Below are 23,177 nucleotides of genomic sequence, written 5' to 3' on the forward strand. Positions count from 1 at the left end.
TCTTCAGAAAATTACTATATTGATAGTACAAAAAGCATGTATAAGTTTAATAGGAACATGAATAAGTTTAATAGGAACCAAAATCTCCCTACCAAATTTTATGAGGATCGGTCCATAATTGACCCTACCCCCCATATAAGGTCCCCTTCGGAAAATGACTTTAACGCTCATTACTGGCTTAAAAATACGAATATAGCAATGAAATTTGACATATGTAAGTATTTTAGGAGCCGAAAACTTGTGGTCCATAATTGACCCTACCCCCCATATAAGGGTCCCCTTCAAAAAATTACTTTAACGCTCATTACTGGCTTAAAAATAACAGTAAAGGAATGAAATTTGACATAAGTAAGTCTCTTACGAGCAAAATCCTCTCTAGCAAGTTTTATGTGGATCGGTATATAATTGACCCTACCCCCATATAAGGTTCCCTCCAGATAATTACTTTAACGAGTGTAGAGATGAAATTTGATATAAGTAAGTTTCTTACGAGCCAAAAACCTAATAAATTTTTTATAGAAACGCAAATCTTCCTACCGAATTTAATGCGGAAAGTGTTGGGAACTTATATTTGATGTAAACATGTTTTATATAAACCAAAATCGGTCTAAAAAAATATAAAAAATTTTATGTAAACGGTCAATAATTGCCTCTACCTCTCCTATAGATCTTCTTCAGTAAATTTGATGAGTAATATCACCCGGATGTTTGTAGAAGATCATTTATTTTACGGCCTACGGTTTGATGGTGGGTATATTAGATTCGGTATAGCCGAATATAGCACTCTTACTTGCTTCTTTTCAGTTCTTTTATATTTGACATAATAAGGAAGAAAACTCTACTGATTTTACCTTTTAACGGTTATATCATGAGGGATTTGAAAAATTAAACCAGATTCAGAGAGTGTAGGTTAATATGTTTGCCATCTATTTTGATTTTTATTTATCTAATATTCGTCAAAACATTAGTTTTTAGTTTTTACTTTGGTATGAAGCATGTTTTGTCTTGTAGTAAAAGATGTGCAATTTTTATTAAAATTTTACTAAAAAACGTTTAGTGCTTTGTTACCCCCTTTTCAGCTAAAAAATTACGCTATTTTACACCTTTTTAATTTTTTCGCGCGCGTTTTTGCTTGATCAATGTTGGCAACACTGTCAGCGATCATCAACGTAGATGTTGTTTTTGTTTATCGTAAACAAGGCGAATTCATATAATCAGCTCATTATTATACCCTCCACCACCATCAGTGGTGATAGAGGGTATATATGTACATATAAGTTTGTCATTCCGTATGAAACACCTAGAATATTCATCTGAGACCCAACAAAGTATATAAATTCTGGGTCCTATCAAATTCTGAGTCGATTTAGCTATGTCCATTTGTCCGTCCGTCTGTCAGTGTAAAACACGTTCACGTAAAAACGATGCTAAATAAATTAATGAAATTCGGCCAAATGATTTCACTATTGTCCTGCAGTTTGGTATTGAAAATGAGCAAATTTACATCGGATACAGTTATGAATCAAAATTAAGCTTTTTTAACACATTCTAATACAATTTTCACAAAAACTATGCGATATAATTTCATAGAAATCAGGACACAATTGCTTTCTTTATGAAGCTTGTTAAAATGGAATCGGTCCAAAATTTCATATACCTCCCATACAAATGCATTAATTGTTAATAAATTCCGGTAGAATTAGAATGACAATATGTTTACAAACTTATACAGGTAAAAGTTTCATGTCAATTGAATTCATATAGAAGAAAAATTTTCTGAATCAGTTCATAATTGGCCGTAGCTTCCATACAAGGTCCCCTCCCGAAAATCACTTAAGCGCACCACTACACATTACCAAATAATGATATCCATACAAAATTTTACACAAATATTGTTTTATATACAGAAATGACACTGTAAAATTTTTTCCACGATCGGTCCCTATTTGGTCACAGCTCCCATACAAGTTCCCCTCCCAAAAATCACTTAAACGTGCATAACTCATTACCAAATAATGGAATCGTTACAAATTTAGGCACAAATATTGCCTTTATATATAAAAATAATACTGTAAAATTTTTTCATGATCAGTCCATATTTGGTCTTAGCTCCCAGACAAGGTTCCCTCCCGAAAATCACTAAAACTCATTATTAAATAATGGTATCCATACAAATTTTAGCACAAATTATGCTTTTATATATAGAAATGATAATGTAAAATTTTTCCACGATCGGTCCCTATTTGGTCATAGCTCCCATACAAGGTCCCCTCCCAAAAATCACTTAAACGCACAAAACTCATTACCAAATAATGGTATACATACAAATTTTGGCACAAATATTGCTTTTATATAGAAATGATTTTTTAAAATTTCTATGCAAAATTTGCCACAAATATTACTTTTGTATACAAAAATGTAATTTTAAAATTGTTTCTCGATCGGTTCATATTTGGTCATAGCTCCCGTAGAATATCTCTTTCAGAAAACCACTTAAACGCACATAATTCATTACAAATAATGGTATCCTTACGAAATTTGCAGAAATATTAATTTAGTTTACAAAAATTTTATTTAGAGCGGAGATCTGCCCAGGAGAAACCCTGGGTAACCGGGGAGATCCGGAACCTTGGGAAGACTCTTCGCAAACTATTTAACCGTGCACGGCGTAAAAAGACCGCGGTATACTGGGATGAGTATCGTAATAAACTTGGTGAATATAAGAAAATCGTTCGAAAAGCCAATCGAGACTCCTGGAAACTTTTCTGTGAACAGGTAGATAGCGTAAATGACGTATCGAGGATAAAAAGTTCCTATCCAAAACTCATGTTCACCCGGAATCTATGATCGATGACACGAACAGGAGGCTGGAGAATATGGAGGAGACAATGAAACTAATAATTAACTCTCATTTGCCACCCGGTATATCGAATAAAATAGATGAACCGATATTGGAGGAAGGGGAGGCTAATAAGAAAATAGTTATTACATCTGACATGGTTAAAGGGGCAATCAAGAGCTTTGTTCCCTATAAAGCTGCAGGGCCGGATAGCATTTTCCCGGCATTTTTACAAATGGAGGCGGGACTGTAATCTGTCTCAAATATTCACTGCATGCTTGAAATTAACCTATACCCCAGTTAAATTGCAGAATTCAAGGGTAATATTTATACCCAAACCAGGAAAACCTAGCTATGCGACACCTAAGTCCTATCAACCGATAAGTCTTACTTCTTCTTACTTAAAACCTTGGAACGGATAGTCGAAAGTATGGTTAAAAGCAGTATACCAGACAAAGACCTTAAATATAAGCAGCATGCTTATGTAAAGGGACGATCGGTGGAAACCGCTTTAAACGAAGTTGTCCTTTGATAGCAAACTGTATACATTAGCGGTATGCATTGACATCAATAACATGCACACTGATACTCTTATCCAATCCCTAGACCAGTTTTATGTTGACCTGGTGCTCCGTAACTGGATGAACCACATGCTAAGGTACAAATGGATAAGCTGCGAGATGTACGTTATAAGCATCAGGAAAAAGGTATTTCGCGGTGGCATTTTGTCACCTTTACTCTGGGTTACTACGATTAATAGCCTCCTAAGGACCCTAACGAGAAAGGACTTAGACCTGTCTGCTATGCAGACGATGTCGTAATATTTTTAAAGGTAAAGGATCCAAATTACTTGTGTAGAAAAGCTGAGAAGGCTTTGAATACGGCCTTGAGCTCGGCTCAACCGAGAAGCCTCAATGTTAACCCGGCAAAAACGGAAATCTGTGTTTTTACAACAAAGACAAAAATTTCTACGTTACTTCCTGGGCAAGAAGATACCAGTAACAGACGAAGTTAAGTACTTAGTTGGGTGTAATCTTCGACCGGAAATTAAAATGGAGACACCACATAGAGTATAGGACCAACAAGGCACGTCGGTGCTGGGCGATGTGTAGGAGAACTATAGTCATGAAATGGAGTCTTAGTCCTACTATGACAAATTGGCTTTATAAAAGTGTAATAAGACCAATTCTAGCTTATGCTACAATAATCTGGTGTACTGATTTAGACAAAAAGTGCAATATCAAACTACTACAGGGAGTTCAGCGTACATGCTGCTTGGGTATAAGTGATGCCATGTGTAGTACTTCAACCAAGGCTCTGGAAGGTTATACACAATCATCGGACGTGCCAGATTGTATACCAGACACAAAATATTTCGGAAACTTTGAAACGCTGATCCCAGATCAAGCGGAACATTAGAGCAAATACCAGTAGGAATCCGTTGTTACACGGATGTCTCTAAATTGGGGGACAAAGTGGGGCTGGGGTTCTATATTAAAAACCGAGAAACAGAAATATACCACCGTTTTCCAAATCATAACACAAGCTTCCAGGCAGAAGTACGAGCAATAACGGAATGCGCAAATTGGATTAGAATAAATATGGCGCCCACAGCGCTTAATATATTTACCGACAGCCAGAAGTCAATTAGGGCGATATCAGGTGATATAACTAAATCTAAGACCGTATTGGATTGTAAGAAAGCTTTAACTGAATACTCTCCCAGAGGTAAAGTTTACATCATATGGGTACCAGGACATTCGGGAGTAGTCGGCAATGAAAGGGTGAATGTAATAGCTTTAAAGGGAAGGGAGCTCGAGGCAGTTAATCTGACAAACGCAAAACCATTCGACGCAACAAAAGCTGAACTAAAAATATGGGTGAGAGAATCCCTTGTGAAAAATTATTGCTAATGTTTTATTTAATTATTTGCGAATATTTCTACAATCTGAAAACAATTTCTAAAAGAGACTTCTCTAATATTCAGTAGGACTGTTACATAAAGTATGTACAAATTATAGAAAGTCATGCACTAAAACTGCAATGCTGAGCATTTCTGATAAATCGGATAACACTAACCCGTTCCAAACAGTCCCTAAACGTTGAAAATGCGTTTATAAAATAGTTTGGCAATTTTTTTTCTTCTTTTTATGTTTTTTGACAGCTGTTTTATTGCAAATTTCCAATAAAAACGTAATTCGTGTTGGCTCTTCTCACTTTAAGTTACAGAAACACTTTTTACTCACAAATATAAAAACAAAATAATTTTTTGTTTCACATTTCTCGATGTGAGAACTTCTCACTAAAAGTTACAGAAATTCAAAAATTTATTTTCAAAAAAAAAAAGAAAAATATATATAATATATATATATATATATATATATATACTAGTGGTGCCCGGCCCCTTGATTAGATATGTGGACTCTACAGATAATACCCTAAATTTTTAAAATGATCGGTTTAGCAGTTTGGGTGTAATTGACTAAAATGAGTGTACCGATTCCGAACAAGCATTACTCAGATAGATAGATAGATAGATAGATAGATAGATAGATAGATAGATAGATAGATAGATAGATAGATAGATAGATAGATAGATAGATAGATAGATAGATAATAGATAGATAGATAGATAGATAAGATAGATAGATAGATAGATAGATAGATAGATAGATAGATAGATAGATAGATAGATAGATAGATAGATAGATAGATAGATAGATAGATAGATAGATAGATAGATAGATAGATAGATAGATAGATAGATAGATAGATAGATAAGATAGATAGATAGATAGATAGATAGATAGATAGATAGATAGATAGATAGATAGATAGATAGATAGATAGATAGAATAGATAGATAGATAGATAGATAGATAGATAGATAGATAGATAGATAGATAGATAGATAGATAGATAGATAGATAGATAGATAGATAGATAGATAGATAGATAGATAGATAGATAGATAGATAGATAGATAGATAGATAGATAGATAGATAGATAGATAGATAGATAGATAGATAGATAGATAGATCGATAGATAGATAGATAGATAGATAGATAGATAGATAGATAGATAGATAGATAGATAGATAGATAGATAGATAGATAGATAGATAGATAGATAGATAGATAGATAGATAGATAGATAGATAGATAGATAGATAGATAGATAGATAGATAGATAGATAGATAGATAGATAGATAGATAGATAGATAGATAGATAGATAGATAGATAGATAGATAGATAGATAGATAGATAGATAGATAGATAGATAGATAGATAGATAAGATAGATAGATAGATAGATAGATAGATAGATAGATAGATAGATAGATAGATAGATAGATAGATAGATAGATAGATAGATAGATAGATAGATAGATAGATAGATAGATAGATAGATAGATAGATAGATAGATAGATAGATAGATAGATAGATAGATAGATAGATAGATAGATAGATAGATAGATAGATAGATATAGAAATGATACTGTAAAATTTGTTTACGATCGATCCGTAATTGGTCGTAGCTCCCATACAAGGTGCATTTTCGAGAATCACTTAAAAGCATAAAACTCATTACGAAATAAAGATATCCATACAATATTTGGCACAAATATTGCTTTTATCTACAGAAATCGTATTATAATTTTTTTCACGATCGGTCCATAATTGAACATAGCTCCCATTTAAGGTCCCCTTTCGTGAATCACTTAAACGCATATTACTAATTACCAAATAATGATATCCATAAAATTTTGGCACAAATATTTATTGTTGAATTTTGTCATACATATGGTTTGAGAATCCACTGAGTGGAAAATCGAAATCAGTCCACCCATAGGGATTAAAAAATTTATAATTTTTTTGCAAAAAATTAAATAAAAACTGTCCAAAACGAACAGGATTCGAACTTAAAATCTCCCAGTTGCTAGTTTTACGCCATTCACTATTTACATTATTAACTAGCTTCGTAATTGTTTGCAACTAATGTTCACATAGAAATTCTCTTTCCTGTTTGTGTAAAAAATTGTTGTTAACCCAAGATCAAATAAAATGTGCACATTGAGAAAGTGTAAAGCTACGTTCACACCTGAAAAATATTTGGTCCAAGTATTTGTTGACAACAACATATCATATTTTTGAAGTTGCGTCAAACAAACCCAATATTAATATCATGTGCAGACATGAGCAAATATTTGATGGTATCGTTTTATAAAACAGTGCAAAAATAATTTGATTCAAACATACACATGCTTTACAGCCACAGTATATCGTATAATTTAATGCAAGAAAAAACCAATTTACCAATTTGTTTTAATTTTAACTATTTTTATTATGTTTAAAATTAAATTTATATAATAAAAGTGTATAATATTAATATATAACACGATTGAAAAAACTTTGTTTGTCGAATCTGAACATAAAATATTTCATGTTAACAAACGGCAATGCGGATGATTTTCATAAAACAAATTGATTTGCTGGCAAATAAATATTTTTTGATTGTTTCACCAATGTGAACACCAAAAGTCAAATAATTTACATCATTTTGGCAAAATAATTATTTGATCTTGCAAACCAAATGTAAGATCAAACAACGTCAAATAACAGCTGTTCTTTGTTTATTTTCTGAAAAAGAGTGTTATCACCTCATATACAAAAATGTAAATAGTCGCTAAAATAACTGGGTTTTATTTTATTTTTTATAAAATAGATATCTGAGACAAAGTAGTTGTGACATTTAATAGAAATTTAAGCAATTGCCTAAATTAAAGATAATTATTATTTTTGTTGTTTATTTTGTTATTAATTGGTTGACAACAACATACTATATATAGGGTAATTTCAAAAATTTTCGAACAAAAAAGTAGGATTTTGAATTTTTTTCAACAAGTATTAAATTTTACGTATATTTTCTTAATTATTTATCCGATTTTAATCGTTTAGTCCCCAATATTTTATTTAAAATATTAAATTTTTAACGTGAGGATGATGAAATCAAACAACGTCCTTTAGTCAAGGATATCTCAGAAAATTTACCTTCCATTTTCTTTATTCCTTCACATAAGATTGCTTATTGTGTACTTAACAATATATAAGATATAGAAATTTTGGAGAATTTCAAATTCCGTATTTACATGAAGAATGTGTGTACCGAATTTCATCGAAATCGGAGAGGGTAAAGTACAAAACCTGCTCGAAAATTTTTGAAATGCCCCTCTAGTTTATAGTCTAGTCACTAGACTATAGTCTTGTATATAGTCTTGTCTATACTCTACTTTATAGTCTAGTCTATAGTCTAGTATATAGTCTAGTATATAGTCTAGTCTATAGACTAGTCTATAGTCTACACCATTTTTAAGTGAAATTGAGAACATTACGTATTAAATCGAGAAAAATTCACATGAAATTGAGAATTTCCATTTCATATTAAGAAAATTCCAATTAAAATTGTGATTTTCAATTTGAAATTGAGAAAATTCTGAAACAAATTCAGAATTTTAATTTAAAATTGGGAAAAATCCAAATAAAATTGAGAATTTTACGTTGATGTTGAGAAAATTCTAAATTAAATTGAGAATTTAAATTGAGAGAATTCTAAATAAAATTATGAATTTCCATTTTATATTGAGAAAATTTCAATTGAATTTGAGGTTTTCAGTTTCAAATTGAGAATATTCTAAATGAAAATGCGAATTTCCATTTGAAATTTAGAAAAGTACAATTGAAATGGAGAATTTTGAATTGAAATTGAGAAAATTCCAATTGAATTTGGGGAACTTTCAAATGAAATTGAGAAAATTACAAATGATTTTCAGAAAATTAAAATTTTTTATTTGCAAATAAATATATATGTACATATATATGTACATATATATGTATGTAGTGCAATACATGAATGTTCCGTGAAAGCTTAAAATTTGAACATTTTGACAATCATTTCGAAAAATTCTGCGAAACTTTTTATACTTTATACTGGGATCTGAACTTTTAACCTAATCAGCGGGAAATTCAGACCACATTTTAATATTTTTTACTTTGACGTATTCAGACTACCAACTCATATCGCTTGAGTGGTATTCCTACATAGTATTCATGTCTCTTTTCCACTTGCACAAGGTATTGAAATGTAATTTGTATTTGTTTGTGATAAAATTTTGTTGAAAAACAATATTAAATGAAATTTTAGAATAAATTAATGTTATTATTCAACGATATATCTTTGTAGTAAATATTAACAGATATATTTTGGCTTTTGGTTTGGTTGCGCATTAACTGTTCTTCTTGTTATGTTCCTCTTTGCCTGCAAACAAAATCTTGTTTTTTCACTGTTTTATCCGTCAATTGTTTTAAGAAATTATTTGTTGTAGTGTGAACATCGGGCAAACAAATTTTCACTATTTGTACTGAATTGTGTTTGGCATTGCTTCTTCAAACAAAACGTCAAAACAGAAATACTCATTTTAAGCACATTATGAAATAAAAACGTATTTAATTTTTTGTTTTTAAGCAGAAATTTCTATGAAATTGTAAAAAACAATTGTAATATAATTAAATAATTTTTTTTTAACGTTAAACAGAAATGTTTCGTGTTTGGTATTCACATTGTGTTTATATTGGGAAAATATTTGTAGGTTGACAAATAAAAATGTTTCACGAAAAACAGCTGATATTTTGTTTGCTCTTCAAAAATATTTTGTGTTCAAATTACAGTCAACAAATATTTGATAAAAAACGTCAAATATTTCATAGGTGTGAACGTAGCTTAACTGTTTAATTTTTTATGCTATTCAGCAACATCAGTGTTGATAAAGCCCCCTTCACACGAGCACACAAGTAATATGATCTGTCAAAATTTTGTGTAGAAGAGAACGGATGGGATCGTCTAAACGCAATATGTAATGAAACCATCACAAATTGAGAGAAGATACGGATGGAAAATTTGACAGTCGTATGGCTCTCTTCATTTTTTGAAATGATTCAAAAAACAAGCATGTCTATTTAGATCAGGGATGCATTTTTATGTAAACACATACAAAAAAAGTGAAACAGCTTACTTTGTTATTGTTTTATACCAATCGTGTAAACACAAAAAATATAAATCATACGACTTTTATTCTCTTTTTTGTCATACGGATGGAATTTCATTTTACTTTTTCATTAGACTTGTCGTATGTAAAGTGTGACCGTGTGAAGGGCCCTTAAATGTTATTCAGCAGCAATGTTTTGTACAAACAGAAAATAACATGGCATTTTTATATAAAAAATATTAGTTAACGAAGGACAAAATAATGAAGTGGTTGTAGTTGATGGAACGGAGAATTAACAAACTGAGCGTTGCCGGTTCGATTCCTGGTCGATTTATCTTTTTTTGTCATATATAATTAAAATTTGTTTAAAAATCAAATTAAGTGTCGAAATTAGGTTCAACAATAAAAATTTAAAGCTAATTTTTCGAAATTCTGTTCAACAATAAAAATTTAAAAGCTAATTTTTTTCTAATCTATTGTACCTCCCGTACAAAATTATAACTATAACTATTGCCATACATTTTTCTCACACATAGAAATTATTTTAAATACAGAACATAGGTTAAAATTTATTAAATTTAATACGCTCTGCAACAGTCTGTTAAGTGGTAGTTTTGTTTTTAATTGAATATTGTAAGGCGTAATGAAAATAAGTCTAAAATATTAAGGTAAATTCGAATCAATCCATAAAATTTCATAATTTATGAAACCAGTAAAATCAACAGACATCCAAACATACGAAACGAAATACACAAAAAAACAAAATACACAACGCAATGAAACCAACAGACATCAAACATACGAAACTGTACACCAACAAACAAAAACAATATACAAAAGGCAATGAAACACACAGCCATCCAAACGGCGTCATGAAATAACTCCCCACGAAATAACTCCCCAAAACAAAAATGAAATAACTCCCTAAAAATTTGTTCAGAAAGCAAAAAACAACGAAATTTGGGGATTTAATTCGTTTTTTGGGCCATTATTTCACATTTAAAATGGGGAGTTATTTCATTATGAAATAATTCCTCAAAATTCAAAAATGAAATAAATCCCTAAAAATATTTTTGGGGAGTTATTTCATTATATTACATTTGTCACACGAAATAAATAATATATGTCTGATAGCCGGCCTTCGGCCGGTGCAAGGGTTTTCTCCTCTGGGGTACATTGGACACCGGCTTCGCTAAGAGTACACTCGCCTTGTATCAAAAGTGTTCGGCCTTAGGCCGGCTGTTTAGGAAATTTTTATTAAGCGAAGCCGGTGTTGGTCATATTATAGAGCGTAGGCCGTCTATTTAGGAAATATTTATTAAGCGAAGCCGTTGTTGGACATACCATAGAGTAGAAAGTCCTTGCGCCCGGCCGAAGGCCGGCTGTTAAAGGAATCTTTATTAAGCGATTAAACTGAAATGTATTAAACTTTGAAGCCCCACTCGAAAGTATGAGCGACCTACTTTTTTAGAAATTTTGTTATTTTTAAATGGGAACTTATTTCATTTTAAAATTAGGGATTTGTTTCATATGAAGTAAATCCCCAAAAAATGGGGTGTTATTTCATTTTAATTTGGGAAGTTATTTCATTTCGTTGGGGTTTTTTTCCTTTTTAAATTGGGGAATTATTTCATAATGAAATAAGTCCCCAAACTTAGGGAGTTATTTCATTTTTGATTTGGGAAGTTATTTCGTGGAGAGTTATTTCATGACGCCCATCCAAACATACAAAACTGAATACACCAAGAAACAAAAACAATATACACATGCCAATGAAACACACAGCCATCCAAACATGTGAAACGAAATACTCAATGAATAAGCAGTGTTGTTGTTGTTGCTTATTAACCAAAACATGAAAAAAATTGTCTATTTTTATGAAATTTTCAGAGGTTGTCTCGGATTTTGCTTATATCTCCGTCATTTATGGACCGATTTTGCTGATTTTAAATAGCGATCTTCTCGAAAGCATGTCTAAGAGAATTATTGAAGATTCGGATCTCGCCGATATCTGGGGTCCTCTAAAAACTGATTTCAACAGACAGACAGACGGACAGACAGACGGACATGGCTTAATCGACTCCGCTATCTATAAGGATCCAGAATATATATACTTTATAGGGTTGGAAATTATATTATAGAAATTACAAACGGAATGACAAACTTATATATACCCTTCTCACGAAGGTGAAGGGTATAAAAACAAGTTAGAGTGCTATATTCGGCTGAGCCGACTCTTAAATACCCTCCACCAGATACTTTTATATTAATATTTTTTTAATTGATCAAATATTTGAAGAAATTTTTAAATTTTTCTCATGTCTTAAATAGAAAAATCTCAAGATGCAAACAGCTTAAATCTGTTACAATTGCAAGATTATTGAACATTACAAATGCCATTTTCTTTTATATTTTTATAGCGCCCTAAGATATGCTTTAGCGATATTTAATAATTTGCATGTGTGTGAAAGATTTAAGGAAATTCAAAACAAATATAATATTGCTCTACACAAATTGATAATGCAACTAGTTATATCTACCTAGTATGGGAGATCTGACCAATTATAGACCGATCGTAAGAAATTCATACATACATAAAAGCTATATTTCAGTCAATTTTTGTATCTATATCGTAATTTAGTAATAAGTAATGTGTGTTTAAGTGATTTTCGAAAGGGAACCTTGTATGGGACCGATCGCACCCATATTATGAACTGATAGTGAAAAAATCTTGAAATATAATATTTGTGCCAAATTCTGTATCAATAGCTTTATTTGTTAATGAGTAATGTGCCTTTAAGAGATTTTCGTAAGAGGACCTTGTATGGGAGCTATGACCAATTATAGTCCGATCGTAAAAAATTCCACAGTAACATTAATGTATATAAAGACAAAATTTTGGTTAAATTCTGTATATATATCAATATTTGGAAATGAATATTGTGCATTTAAGTGATTTTCTGGAGCGGACCTTGTATGGGAGCTATGACCAAATATGGCCCGATCGTGAAAAAATTGTATAGTCTCATTTATGTATATAAGAGTAATCTTTGTGCTAAATGTATCAATATTTGGTAATGAGTTATGTGCGTTTAAATGATTTCGATTGGGGACCTTGTATGGGAGCTATGACCAATTATGGACCGATCGGGAAAAATTTCACAGTAACATTTCTATACATAAGAGCAATACTTGCACCAAATTTTGTATGGATTTTTTAATTTAGAAATGAGTTATGTGCGTTGAAGTGATTTTCGGGAAGGGACCTTGTATGGGTGCTATGACCAATTATAGACCGATCCCGAAAGTTTTTTTAATTCTACTGACATAAAATTTTAATTTGTAAAGTTTTGTGAAGATATGGACATTCAAACGGAAGTTATTAACAAAAAACTAATTTTCCGGGAATATGTACATTTGTATGGAAGGTATATGAAATTGTGGACCGATTCCGGACGGACGGACAGACGGACATAGCTAGATCGACTCATAAGGTCCAAGAATATATATACTTTGTTGGGTCTCAGATGAATATTTCTGGGTCTAAAGAACTATTGAAGATTTGGAAACCAAAGAAATCTGAGTTCGCTATCTATAAGGATCCAGAACATAGTATAATTTATAGGGTCGGAAAATTATATTGTGGAAATTGCAAACGAAATGACAAACTTATATATGTATAGTATACATTGTATACACTAAAAAATCCATTCCTAATATATACGAAAAACGTCGTACATTGTACGAATCTTTCGTTGTTTCGCACCACGAAATTCTTTCGTAATATATACGGAATTGTACGAAATATGTTAGTATAATGCAAAATAATCTAAAAGAATTAATTTACATAAGTTGTAAAAAGTAAATTTTCAATAAATATGATAAAATTCATTTTAAAATAATTTTTCTAATTTTAGTTAACAAATTATTATCCACGCGAATTTTTCGTTTTATTTTGAAAATAGTTCATGAATTATATTATACTTTTTCTTAAATTTTATAAAAATGTTGTAGTTTTATTTAATTATAATGTAATTAATATCATTATGTTTAATTTCGCTTAAATTTACAAAAAAAAATTTTACGAAAAATAAGCATGGATTATTTTCAGTGTACCCTTCCCACGAAGGTGAAGGGAATAAATATAATTTTAAATTTGTTTTTAATGTTAACGTTTGTTTTTTACGCTAGATTGATCATATGGATTCTGACAGCTGAATCAGAGACCCGACTTACAAACTTTCTTAAAAAAAATTGAACTAGTGCAAGAAATGACTAACCATTTTAGTTATGTAAATTATCTAAAAAATTTGTTTTTGAGAAGAAAAAGATTTGAATGCACTTATAGAAAGGGTAATCCACCGATTTTTGGGCCAAATTTCGAGCAATTTATTTGTAATTCAACCCGTGGTTAAAAAATCTTTAAATACCAAAGTATCATGTTCGACTGGTGAAATGCGAAATGCGGTCAGATCTCATATGGTCAACCAAGCGTTGAAAAAATGTTGTAGTTTAGATGAAAGTTAAGATAAAGAACAAAGAAAAAAGTATATTTTTATAAAATACAAATACGAAAATTCCGTTTAAGAGATATTAGGATATGTCTCCATGGCGATATTATGATTCATTTCTATTATTTTTTCCAATACTAATTTTCTTAAATACCAATAAAATCCGATGCAACAAAAAATCTGTAAAATCCATGTATAATATGAAAGTAGAATTAAATACGTTTTATTTAAGATACAAATCATCAAATTCTAACGGGTAGTTTTGGACAAAACTAGACGTAGATAGATAAATATGTGATTATTCTATAATTTCTAAGAATTGGAAGTATCGACATATTTTATAACTAAAATCTATTTTATTATAAAATTTATTTCACAATTTATATAGTTTCAAAAAAGTAGCGAACATGCGCTGTTTTCAAATTCAGTGGTTGACGTTTTCACTCAACTGACACAATGTTTCGATGTTGTTAGCAAACTCGAGTGTCCAGATCCTGAAATATGGAAACGTTACATGAGACGTTTTGCTAAAACAATCGTAAAGGTGCTAATAGCTTATGCCGATATTGTGAAAAAAGAATTCCCAGAACACATGCAGGATGAACGTATTGTAAGTATTGAGTATTTATGAACGAAACTAATTACGTAAAGCAAACTTAAAATAAAAAATAACAAAACAAAAATAAAATTCAGATGTTGAAATCACTAGCATTTTTTACTAATTACAAGCCAGTGCCTCATTCTGGTTTTTTTTCCAAATCGAGAAGAAAAAAATAAAAATATGATAGTCTTCCAGTTTTTAACAAGGTTATTCTGTTTATTTTTAAAATGCACGCATTAAAATTTAATATCAAATATTTAAATTTCTTGTGTTATACAATATGATCATAAACTTTCTAATCATTTTTCTCGATGCGGAAAATACAGAAAACGGGGTACAACAAAATAATACATGATACATTTCTACTAAACATATGTGTGTTTACAGGCGTGTATTTTAATGAATAATATTCAACAATTGCGTGTGCAGTTGGAAAAAATGTTCGAATCCATGGGCGGCGATAAATTAGAAGAGGATGCGGCGAATATACTTAAAGAACTGCAACAAAATCTCAATTCTGCCCTGGATGACTTAGCTTGCCTTTTCGCCATAAGGTAAGAGAATTAGTAAAATGTAGACGAGATAATTTGACAAAATTAATATCTTTTCGAATATTACTATAATACTTAAGTCTGGAACCACGTATTACTCAATCGGTACGGGAGCTTGGTGATTTGCTGCTCGCAATTAAGGGTGGTGGAGGAAGTGGCAACATAAATGCTCAAAATCAAGTAGCCCAACGAAATGCTGTGGCCGTGGAAGCAGACGAAGTGTTGCGACCACTAATGGATCTTTTGGATGGTTCCTTAACTCTTTACGCACAATCATGCGAAAAGACAGTACTTAAACGTCTGTTGAAGGAACTGTGGAAGATAGTAATGCGCACGCTAGAAAAGACTATCGTGTTGCCTCCAATGACTGATAAAACGGTATTGATATGAACTAATAAACAAATATCAGCATATTAACGTTCCAACTTAAAAACATATTACAGATGATGTTCAAACATCTAACGGACAATGCTAAAAACCTCGCCTCTAACGCTAAAATAGAAGATATGGGTCGTCTATTTAAGTCACATATGGCTGGAAAGCAAGATGTTAAAAGTGCTTTAAGCGGTGTAATGGATATTTCAAAAGAAGTCGAAAAGAATTTATCGCCTAAACAATGTGCTGTTCTTGACGTGGCCTTAGATACAATTAAGCAGTACTTCCATGCCGGTGGCAATGGACTGAAGAAAACGTTCCTTGAAAAATCACCAGAACTCCAAAGTTTACGTTATGCATTGAGCCTTTATACCCAAATGACTGATACGCTTATTAAAACGTTTATCTCCAGCCAAGTGCTTGAAGGTTTGTTTCAGATACAGTAAATCTAACTTACGCAACTATATTTGTTTTCACCCTATTTCTACAGTTGATCCCGAAAATCAAGAAGAAAGTGTGGGCGAAATATCTGTACAAATTGATCTATACTCACACCCTGGAACGGGCGAATATAAAGTGAATGTAAAAGGTAAAAAGTTCGTAATTCAGTATACATATGTCGCTCCATTTCGCCATTAATTGTTTTTAACTCTAAATTAAAATAATTATTTATTTAAATATTTTTTAGTTGTGGCAGCAAATGATCTTAAATGGCAAATTCCATCTGGCATGTTTCGTCCCTTTGTTGAGATCAATCTTATTGGACCCCATTTACAGGATAAGAAGCGTAAATTTGCTACCAAATCGAAATCGAACAATTGGTCGCCGAAATACAACGAATCCTTTAATTTGTAAGTTCACATATAGATACTTATTTTTTGATATGAGGATTTTTTTTTTACAAATTATATCTGCTACCATACAATTACAGCACTATTGGCACTGAAGAACAACTGGATTTTTTCGAATTGCACATCTGTGTCAAAGATTACTGCTTTGCAAGAGATGACAGATTAGTGGGTGTGGCCGTTATACCTCTAAAGGATATACTAGAAAAAGTAATTGTTTAAAATAAAGAAGAAATTTGGAATTTTGTTTTGATCATGTAACTTGGTCTCTATTATAGGGTTCGGTTGCTTGTTGGCTGCCATTACAAAGAAGAATTCATATGGATGAGACTGGATGGACAATTTTACGTATTCTATCTCAACGCAATAATGATGAAGTAGCCAAAGAATTTGTTAAGCTAAAATCGGAGATCCGGCAGGAACCAACCGCCGGCACGTAGAGATTGAAATGAATAAAATCATTTTACGCACACACCCACAAACACTTGACAAAACCTACTAACCAACCATACATACATACTTGCATGCAAATTTAAAGACTTTCATACGTTTATACATACATATAAAACATACTTAAGTACATACCTACATAAATTAATATATATATATCGAATATTTTCAAATATATAAAAACAAATTAAAAAAATATTAATAATAAAAACAAAATACTTACTTTGGAAAGAACCTAAAACTCGATTTTTCTTACTCTTAAATTTACAACAAATTTAATATTACAACGTCTGACACTCAATATTAGACAGGAACCAGATGATATAGTCTGAAAGTATAGATGAAATGTAGCAAAACCATGTTAATCGTTTTTATTTCGTAGTCCTGTTTCATTTGAAAAGGACTTTTAAAAAAAATTGTATAAGTAATTTAACAAATTTAAGTAATTTATTTCACTTGTGTTATCATCTACACATGTACGAAAAGACAAAACAGGTTTTGCTTTATTCATTCTTGTATGTATTGTTTGTTTTTTTTATTTTCATACATAAAATTGAGAAAAGAATACAGGAATATTTTCGTAAACTTTACTCAAATGAATGCGCATATTTTATTTTGCACTCTAACATTCGAAAATTTAAAGCAAGGAATATTTTTCATTTAAAATTTACACCAGTGGTGCTCAAACACATACTACCATAGACTACCATAGTTTTATTTGTGTTGGTAAAGCAGCAGAGAACAGAATTCAATTCAAAAAAAAAGTATACTAATAAAATGTCTACAAACTATAAAGTATATGCTAACTGTCAAATATTTATTATGGATTTTGACAGCCAGCGTATATCAAAGTCTATATACAAAAAACTATCAACTGTCCTCTCATGTTCTCCTACATTAATTCGGCTTTCTCAAAATTTTGTTGTTGTATTTCTGTGTGTATTTAAAAAACGTCGCGCAAGTTGAGAGCAAGCCCACTGATATTGCTCATTATAAAAAGAAGAAGAATTAAACCCATAGTGTTTAATTCCCTATCACGCGTGCTATGAAATGGCGTAAAAAAATCCACAGTAACATTAATGTATATAAAGACAAAATTTTGGTTAAATTCTGTATCTATATCATTATTTGGTAATGAATATTCTGCATTTAAGTGATTTTGTATGGGAGCTATGACCAAATATGGCCCGATCGTGAAAAAATTTTATAGTGTCATTTATGTATATAAGAGCAATATTTGTGCTAAATGTATCAATATTTGGTAATGAGTTATGTGCGTTTAAATGATTTCGGTTGGGGACCTTGTATGGGAGCTATGACCAATTATGGACCGATCGGAAAAAATTTCACAGAAACATTTCTGTATATAAGAGCAATACTTGCACCAAATTTTGTATGGATATTTTAATTTAGAAATGAGTTATGTGCGTTGAAGTGATTTTCGGGAAGGGACCTTGTATGGGAGCTATGACCAATTATAGACCGATCCTGACATAAAACTTTAATTTGTAAAATTTTGTGAAGATATGGACATTCAAACGGAAGTTATTAAAAAAAAAATAATTTTCCGGGAATATGTACATTTGTATGGGAGGTATATGAAATTGTGGACCGATTCCGGACGGACTCATAAGGTCCAAGAATATATATACTTTGTTGGGTCTCAGATGAATATTTCTGGGTCTAAAAGAACTATTGAAGATTTGGATACCAAAGAAATCTGAGTTCGCTATCTATAAGGATCCAGAATATAGTATAATTTATAGGGTCCGAAAATTATATTGTGGAAATTGCAAACGAAATGACAAACTTATATATGTATAGTATACATTGTATACACTAAAAAAATCCATGCCTAATATATACGAAAAATGTCGTACATTGTACGAATCTTTCGTTGTTTCGCACCACGAAATTCTTTCGTAATATATACGAAATTGTACGAAATATTTTAGTATAATGCAAAATAATCTTAAAAAAATTAATTTATGTTATGATTACACGTTGGTACAATTATAATTAAAACAAAAGACAATTTCTAATAACTATGTTTATTATTCAAGGTAGGATTAAGAACTAAAGTAACAAAAAAGAAAACAAAATTATATTCGTTTAATTCAAAATGTCCGGTGTTGCCAGATCATTAATAATGTTTTTGGCTGTTGCCAACATCTCCCTCTTTTTAAGATGGAGAGTAACGTCTAGGAGCACGATGAGTTCTGGTGGATTTTCGTGGTCCTGGGCTCTGATTGACTTCGCCAGGATTCTCGAATTCGACCATAGGGTCTGGTTCCACTTCATTTGGCCATTCTGGAGATATAGCGGATGTGTCGATTTCTTGTTCCAACGGCTATTCAGTGAGTGTATTGACTGGTTCCGATATATCGAATTCCTCAAGTGAATATGTCGTTGAAACTTCATCTGTAAATCGTTCTCGTAACTGGTTTACATGAGATCTAATAAGTGTATTTCGTACGTTGTAGATTACGTCGCCAACTCGTTCTATAATTTCACCGGATGTCCAAGACATTTCATTCCCGTTAAAAACCTGGGCATAAACTTTATCGCCTATCTTGAAACTACTGATGCTGGCTTTAGAAGGTCCAGAGGTATTTAGAGACGTCTACCAATGAAACATTCAGATGGACGATGAAACTTAGTACATCAATAAACCAACGCCAACGCTTCCTTTTCAATCTGGCTGTACTTTTGTTCAGCAGACGTGAGTGCTCTTGAAACGTGATAAATAGCTTTTCGTGTACCATCTGGTATTTTATGAAAAATTTGTGCTCCAATTACTACCGTGGATGCGTCTGCTGTAACAAAAATAGGAAGTTTGGAGTCATAGTGTGTAGCAATAGTTTTGACTGTAGTAGTCTTTTAAATTCCCGAAATGATGACTCGCATTCCTTCGTCCAATCCCACTTTACTTCATTCTTCAATAAATTATCCAGTGGGTGACGGATGTCACGCATTTGGTTTATAAACTTACCATAGTAATTAATGGCACCTAAAATGAACGAAGTTCAGACACATTGGTCGGGCGTTCCATATTTTGAATTGATTCGACCTTGGAAGGATCTGGGTGAATGCCCTTGCTGTCAATTACATGTCCAAGATATTTAATTGATGGTTTAAAAATTTCGCATTTCTCCCAACTAAAATATTTACAATTTTCCATTTTTGCAAAAATTTCATCCCCATGTGGTAAGGGATAAAAATTCGGTTCCATACACTGATTCAACCCTGTTGAGTAGTCTCCGCATATACGTATTTTGTTGTTTTGTTTACGTACAACTTCTATCGGTGCTGCCCACTCAGAATGTGTTATAGGTGTGATTATACCATCTGCTTCCAATCTGTTTAGTTCAGCTTCAACCAATTGAAGTGTTGCGTAGGGAACTGGCCTTTTTGGTTTGAAAACTGGCAATGAATTTGGTTTGACGTGAAGTGTTAATTTAAACAATGTCCAGTTTTGTCCTGGAGGACTTCAGGATAAGTCTGCTTAATTTCGTTAAAAACTATCTCCTTCTGCTCACTTGTCGATATTGCATTACAAATAAAATTTAAATTTTCATTCCAATAATTAAATTTATCAAATAAATCTGTGCCGAAAACATTTAAGTTATCAAGCTCTGTCACATATAATGTACCAGTTTGACTTTAATCGTTGTGTTGTATTTCAGTTACAAACTCACAGTTATAGGTATTCGGCTATTCGATGCATCTGATGCTTTCTGTGTACATTGCTGCAACTGCGGTTTACCTATAATTATCCAATTTGCCTTTGAAATAATCGTAACATCAGCCGCTGTATCCAACTGAAGTTTCATTTGCTTGTTAGCTATTGTGACTGTTATGAATTTACGTCGTTCAGCATGTTTGTGAATTGCCTTTATGTTGTGTGGTTGTAGTTGTGTAGTGGCAACAACATTTGTACGTAATTCATCATTGTTGTGCTTTTTATACCCTCCACCACCATCAGTGGTGATAGAGGGTATATATAAGTTTGTCATTCCGTGTGTAACACCTAGAAATATTCATCTGAGACCCAACAAAGTATATATATTCTTGATCCTTATGAAATTCTGAGTCGATTTAGCTTTGTCCGTCTGTCTGTCTGTCTACCTAAAACACGTTCACGTTAAAACTAAGCAAAAGAAATAAACCAAATTTACCAAAAAATATTCGTTGTTGTCCTAAGCAGTTTGGTATTGAAAATCAGCAAAATCGGTTCACAACGTTAAAAGTTATGAGTAAGAATTTCAGACTACCTCGAAAAAAATTACTGTTTTTCGTAATTCTTTTGAAGTTTTCCCAGAAACCACCAAAGATATTGCGATGAATTTTGTCATATTTTATTTTTTCAGGGCAGTGATCAATTATGTTTAAAATCTTTACAATCGATCCAATATTTCCCATAGCCCCCATACAAAGGTATATATTCCCGGAAATTAGTTTATCGTTAATAACTCCCTCAAATATATCGGTATAAATACCAAATTTTGTACATACAAATATAATATGAACAGAAATCATACGGTCCATTATTAGTCATAGCTCCCATATAAGGCCCACTTCCGAAAATCATTTAAAAGCTCATATTTCATTGTCAAATAAAGCTATTTTAATAAAATTCGACACAAATATGGTTAGTCTAAATATAAATCAGTCTACGCAATTTTTTCCAGATAGACCCATAATTGGTCATAGCTCCCATATAAGGCCCACTTCCGAAAATCACTTAAACGCATATATTTCATTAAATTATAAAGCTATCGGGATAAAATTCAACACAAATCTATTTTGTATACATACAAATCTTTCTACAAATTTTTTTACGGATCGGTCCATTATTGGTCATAGATCCCATATAAGGCCCACTTCCAAAAATCACTTAAAAGCACATATTTTAATGTCAAGTAAAGCTATCTTGATAAAATTCCACACAATTATGTTTTTCCTAAACATGAATCACTCTACGAAATTTTTCTGGATATGCCCATAATTGGTCATAGCTCCCATATAAGGCCCACTTCCGAAAATCACTTAAACGCATATATTTCATTGAATTCTAAAGCTATTGGGATAAAATTCGACACAAATATGTTTTGTGTACGTACAAATCGTTTTACAAGAATTTTTACGGATCGGCCCATTATTGGTCATAACTCCCATATAAGGCCCACTTACGAAAATCACTTTAAATGCACATATTTCATTAGCAAATAAAGCTATCTTGATAAAATTCGACACAAACATGTTTTGTCCAATTATGAATCACTGCGAAATTTTTCCCGAATAGGCCCATAATTGGTCATAGTTCCCATATAAGGTCCACTTCCGAAACACGCATATATTTCATTGAATTCTAAAGCTATAGGGATAAAATTCGACTTGGATAAGTTTTTTGTACATATAAATCATTCTACCGCTTTTTTCTCGGATCGGTCCATTATTGGTCATAGCTCTCATATAAGGTCCACTTCTGAGAATCACTTAAACGCACATATTTCATTGTCAAATAAAGTTATCTTGAGAAAATTCGACACTAATATGTTTTGTCTTTACATAAATCACTCTGCGAAATTATTTCCGGATAGGCATAAAAAAAATTCTACCCAATTTTTTCTGGATCGGTCCATATTTGGTAATAGCTTCTGTATAAAAAATCCCTTAAACGCACATATTTCAATATCAAATAAAGATATCTTGATAAAATATGTTTTGTGTACATGTGAATCACTCTGCGAAACCTTTCCGGATAGGCCCTTAATTGCTCATAGCTCCTATATAAAGTCCACTTGCCATAATCACCTAAACGCACATATTGCATTGATTAATAAAACTATTGGAGTAATGTTAGACTTGATCTTTTTCTGCATATAAATCATTATACGAAATTGTTTCCCGATTGGTGCATAATTGGTCACAACTCCCATAGTAAGGACCATTT

At 31.8% G+C, this 23,177-nt stretch overlaps 1 protein-coding gene across 1 annotated transcript in view; it reads left to right on the forward strand.

Moving 5' to 3' along the window:
- The window catches only part of LOC119602410 (mucin-4-like), a 268,982-nt gene extending 251,539 nt beyond the window's left edge, over positions 1 to 17,443 (forward strand). The window contains 8 exon segments of the mRNA XM_037953923.1: positions 14,785 to 15,006; positions 15,385 to 15,551; positions 15,629 to 15,926; positions 15,992 to 16,349; positions 16,414 to 16,512; positions 16,612 to 16,774; positions 16,855 to 16,981; positions 17,050 to 17,443. Of these exon segments, the coding sequence (XP_037809851.1) occupies positions 14,785 to 15,006; positions 15,385 to 15,551; positions 15,629 to 15,926; positions 15,992 to 16,349; positions 16,414 to 16,512; positions 16,612 to 16,774; positions 16,855 to 16,981; positions 17,050 to 17,211 (1,596 nt within the window). The 3' untranslated portion in view covers positions 17,212 to 17,443.
- The last annotated feature ends 5,734 nt before the right edge of the window (positions 17,444 to 23,177 follow it).

This window comes from Lucilia sericata, unplaced genomic scaffold, assembly GCF_015586225.1.
Source record: "Lucilia sericata isolate MDLA Ls3-8-SP2 unplaced genomic scaffold, ASM1558622v1 Contig000228F_arrow, whole genome shotgun sequence".
Lineage (NCBI taxonomy): Eukaryota > Metazoa > Arthropoda > Insecta > Diptera > Calliphoridae > Lucilia > Lucilia sericata.